The sequence below is a fragment of the Egretta garzetta genome, unplaced genomic scaffold (genome assembly GCF_000687185.1).
Source record: "Egretta garzetta isolate BGI_Z169 unplaced genomic scaffold, ASM68718v1 scaffold56, whole genome shotgun sequence".
Classification (NCBI taxonomy): domain Eukaryota; kingdom Metazoa; phylum Chordata; class Aves; order Pelecaniformes; family Ardeidae; genus Egretta; species Egretta garzetta.
In genome coordinates, this window is record NW_009260182.1 from 8,691,274 (window position 1) to 8,696,550 (window position 5,277).

At 43.5% G+C, this 5,277-nt stretch overlaps 1 protein-coding gene across 1 annotated transcript; it reads left to right on the forward strand.

Annotated features, from left to right (window-relative positions):
• The first annotated feature begins 698 nt into the window (after positions 1-698).
• Positions 699-3,314, forward strand: LOC104129031 (beta-microseminoprotein-like). Its single transcript, XM_009641890.2, has 4 exons — positions 699-722; positions 1,146-1,233; positions 1,945-2,047; positions 3,185-3,314. The coding sequence occupies exons 1-4, from the start codon at positions 699-701 to the stop codon at positions 3,312-3,314; spliced, it is 345 nt and encodes a 114-aa protein (XP_009640185.1).
• Positions 3,315-5,277: the final 1,963 nt, after the last annotated feature.

The following is a 5,277-nucleotide window of genomic DNA, read 5'->3' on the forward strand; positions in this document are numbered from 1 at the left end:
GCCTAATTGCACAAAGACCTGGACATGTACAGCAAGATGTGTATCAAAAGAAATGTCCTCATGTTAGTGTTGCAGAAACAACACTGCTCTTTGTGTCCAATTCCAGCTGTGTTAGAGGCAGGCATGCATATGGTGAAAGAAAACTGGGACTTTTGCTTTCTTTGCCTCCCCCAGTCCTTAGCATCACTGTTGGTGCTGTCAGGAAGAGCACCATGAGTGACAATCATCCTGATGGTTACGTTCGCTTCCAGACTGAGACAATGCACAGCCCATCTCACTTTTGCTGCCAAAAAGGTGCTATCTGGTCACGGTGATCCTAGGCCTGGCTTTGCTTCAGCAGCTGAGAGGTACAAAACTACAGCTAGTCCCTGCAGGTCCCTGCATATGGACAAAATAAGATGTCTCATATAAAATAATTGAAATTATAATAAATCAGTCTGAGAACAGTGGTCTCTCCACACCACTGCACTGTGTGAATGGCCTGTTCCATACCTGGGGGCGATCTCCTTGTAGCAGGTCAGTGGAACAATAGTGCCCTGCTGCCCAGCTTAGCATGTGCCCTTTCCCTGCTGTTCCCTGGTGGCTTGCCAGTTCTGGAGGCATAACTTCTGGGGGGTCAGACTCTTCCACCCACACCAATGCCCATGTGGAGTAACCAGTATATCTCCTGGAGTTTTTTTCAGATTTACACCAGCACAATGGAGACCAAGATGCCAATGTACGTCAGTGCACAAAGCAAGCCTCTGCAAGACTTTTTGAGGTGCCACCTTCTGATTGATGGTCGGAACAGGTTAGAGTGTCCATTGGCACCCAGGATGCTATCATTTACATCACCTTCCTTTGCACTGACCATTGTTGCTTTGCTGTATATAAACACACACTGCTCCACACTACTCATTATGAAATGTGAGCCGCCTGTGCAAGTATGGTAAGTCAGCAGCTTATAGTGTGTGTGTGTGTGTGTGTGTGTGTGTGTGTATGTACGTACACTGGAAGTGTTCTCTGTGTGTATGTACACTGGAAGTGTTTTTTAATCTCAGCTTATTGGGAATAGTAGGACTCATCCTTAATTCTGTGCAAGTTAGTCTGCTAGACCTTTGAAAAAAACACCTAATTTTAAAGAAAGATTCTTGTTTCTTTTCTAGAAATTCTTGCTGGTCTTTTGCTTGATCCTTCTCTTCTCAAGTACTCTGTGTGATGCTCGCTGTTACTTTAGACCAGCCAGCAAATACGGTAAGAATGGCAAATATATAGACATCTGTGAAGCATGAATTCAGTTTCAATGCCCTATTGCCTTGGAAACATTGGAATAGTATAACACATTCTTTATTGAGGGATGATCCAAAAAGCTACATACTCAGGAATCAACCTACCTGGAGGCATCTCTGGACACAGAGAGATGCTATCCTGATGAGTAGTTACCCTCTGGGCTGAATGCATAGCTGAAGTTCTTGCCCATGTGGCAAAAAACATAGTTTTAAGCAGCATTGACTAATCTGAGTGGGGTACCTGATGCTAAAATCAAAGCAAAGACAACACAACTGGCATTTAAATTCAGTTTAGCAGAGCAAATTGAAGTCTAATAAGAACTGGGGAAAAGGGAGGAGGGAGAAATTAAAGTCTAGACCCATATGTTGGATATGAGACAGAACAGAAAGATCCTACCGTAGCCATAAGCTAAGGCATTTCTCAGAGCCATTGCAATAGCAGAATAGTACTTCTCTGGTGTGTGGTTGCTACCACTTTGTCATGTCTTAACTCATGCACACTTCAGGAGCAAAGACATGGTATCCTTCCTGGAAAGCACTGGGTCACATTCTTCCCTGGTGTGAGTCAACGGAAATCAGTGCTTTGATTGCCAGACCACAAACGTAAGACTGTGGCCCTTGTCTATTGATACATGTTCATACTGATCTGCTATCATTTTCTGGTGTGTGCCTGCAGGGTGCCTTTCAAACAGAAACCTCTATGTTTTTGGTGCGGTGTGGAAGACTGAAGATTGTTACCAATGCAAGTGTAAGATGACTGCAATGATTTGCTGCAGCTTGTAAGTTCCTCCAAATTATTGTTTGCTGTTCAGGAACTGGTTGAAATGTTCAGACTTGAAAAAGCTCGTTGAAAGCACGCATTGGGGTTTCATAGTCACAGGAGCAAAATTCCTCTTCCTGCTTCCCCGTTAGCTCTAACCATGACCAAGCAGAATAATCTAGCAGTCCCATAGATTTCTTTGGGAAGAAACAAAAGGAAACACAGCTAGGGTCTTTCGAGCACACAGCTCTTCCTCATCACCTAGATGTTCTTTTGATTCTGATGCTAACTAGGTGTATGACTCCCTTTAACCTCAGTTTTCTTTCTCCTTCTATTCAGCAGCTTGTCTCTAGATACCTAAACACCCCACAACACACATACGCGTGGGCTTTTGCAGCTCTGCACCAGACCAGTGGCCTGCCTGCAAGCACCTAATCAGGCCAGAGCTGCTCCACATCCTTCCCATGCTGCCAAGAGCCCACTCTTTCTGCTTATCAAAACAGGAGATACATGCCCTGCTCTGTTAATTTGCTTTCTAAATCTTCCCGTGTGCTCCTGCCTCATGGATGGCAGGTGAGCTGTGTCTTCCCAAATATAATGGTGTGAACTGATTATCTCCCCAGAAGGCTCACAAATTTCTTCTTGAGGTGAGGGAGAAAGAGCCCCATAAAGGGTCTGTGAGGAAGGATTACAACCCAAGGAACCCTTGGTGGGCAATATTCCTGGCTGTCAGCCATAGCGGGGAGGGAGTTGGCCTGTGTTGAGAAGAGGCTCACCTAGGAGGTATTCACACTGGGGTGATTCAGCACTCTTCAAATGGTTTGTTTGTGTCAAGAAAGTCTTTGTTTAAATGGGAAAAGCATAATTAATCCCCATTTTGCCCCTGTGCAGGAATTTATACCAATCCCTAACAGCATGGCCAGTGAGAACTGCATTTAAACCAGAACAAACATTGGGAAATCACTTCATCCGTTAACAGCCGTGATCGGGGCTCTGTATTCCTCCTATGATATTCCGTAGTGTTTGTGTTAATGGAATCCATGAGCCAAATCGGTCCATGATGCAGCTTGCTCCAGGATGGCTGTGGCTCAGTAAGCATCCTTATCTCAGTCCATGTCTTGGCTGCTGATTTTCCCTTTGCCTTTCTCAACGACAGGGTTTTAATCCCCAAGAACTATGACAGGATAAACTGTGTTGGCCTATTCCACAAGAAAAGCTGTTCCATCCGAGTGGTGAAGAAGACTAATCCTGACATAAGCTGCAAAGTCTACAACGGAGTTGGTTAAGACCACATGATGTGTTTCTCCTCTTCTGCACCTGCCTCTAGAAGTTGAACATGCCCTGGATCTCTCCTTTAGAGGAATGCAGCAATGCAGCATGGTTTCAGGAGGAATGGGTTCACCTCGTGCCTTTCACAGCTCTAACTGTGCCACATCTGTCTCATTTCTGACACTAGGTGGTTTGTCTTATAACACACACTTTTGTAACCAAGCTTTACCACAGATAACTGTGACTTTTTTTCCTGTCGGGATCCAGACTTAAATAAATTTTCACATATATCAAATTACTGCTTTTCCTTCTAAGTAGTCACTGATTGGTCTTGTTAAAAACAGAAGAATTCATGGTGTCTGTAAATGTTTGTAAATCTAATTATTGATTTGGAAATCATCTAGCTTAAAGAGTAACAGGTATTATATAAATTGTTGCCACACAAATGGGTTCATTATGCTGTTATGCTCATTGACATTCCCCCAAGGACACGTACAGTAGAAGAATGGGATGAAACAGCAGAAAACAGCCCTCTGACAGCCTCCCCTCACCCTGGTGCCATAGGTAGGTCAATACATTAGTGCAGATGTGTAAGGGAACATATTCTCCAGGACATGACTGATATATGACAAAAAAAGCAAGCCCATGCCTGAGAGTCCAACCTACTGCGAAGAAATGCCGTATAAATAGCTCTGTAGCCTTCCATACCAGGATAGAATTTCCTGCAATAATCTTGTTTGGATCAAAGTCCACTGATCAACAACGCCATGAAAGCTGTTTGTACAGCTGTTTGTACTGTAAAATGTTTAGGCACTACACTTCAGGCCCTACACTGTGCCTGGTACGAAGTCCATGGAAGTGGTTTACATAAGAAATATCCTATAAAACATATTTAGACAATATTAAAATCGATTATAACAAGAGCGCTGTACAGCTTTAAAAGGTGCAGATAAATAATTTGAGTGTGTTCAGTTTATTCAGCACTGACATCATGGGTGTTTTTTTCATCTGCCTTTCCACCTTGCTAGAGCGTATTACAATGAAATATTTTAGCTAATGGAACCTTCTTTTTTTAATATCTGTTGTGGAAAACCACAGTCACACGGTCTATTTTCAAGTGTGGTGCTAAGAGTATACAACTAGAAAACCTGCACATACTAAGGAAAGCAGCTTACCAATGCTTAGAAGAAAACCCATCCATGGCCCCAGGTACTACCAGAATATCATTAAGCTGATTCCAGGGAGCAGGTAAAATGAGAAATGCAGTAATAGCTTCTTAAATCTTTGGCCCTCAGGTTTAGTTAGAACTACTTGGTAGCAGCTCCCTTTGACGATATCCCCCTGGGCCTTCTTGGGAGTGGTGGAGTGGACATCACTGGAGCTGGCTATGACCCTCCCAACCTGTAAGTAGCAGACAGTGGAGAGGCACTCACTTTTCTACTTGCTAAGGGTGGATAAGAGGATTTCACCCAGCTATATATATAAAGAAGATATATATACATGTGTATATATAAAAGAGACCATGATACCAGCTTCCTATATACTAGCTGCATTTATAAGGGCCTGCCTAGGGGACCAGGAGTAACAGAACTTTCCTGAAGGCTTGAACATCATGTAAGCAGTTCAGAAAAATCCCTGGGAAGATACATCGGTTTCACTAGCTCCCCCCCATGGAAGGAGGAACAAATAGGAGAAGGCTGAAGATGGTTAAAACACCAATTCTGCTTCAGAGAGAGGCAGAGATTCTGACAAAACAAAGCCAAGCCAAATTTGTGCAAAATACCTACAAGGATATCATGTAGACCTGCTAAGCTTAGCATACACATGGACTATGTACTGTTCCATGGCACATTTTCTCCACATGCTTTTGTCATCGAGTACCTCTTGTGGACATTGCTCACTGTTTATCAGTGCCAGGGAGAGCAGGACTCCAGATGCTGCACCACAATTAGATTTGGTAAATGTACTGCGGGAGAGCTG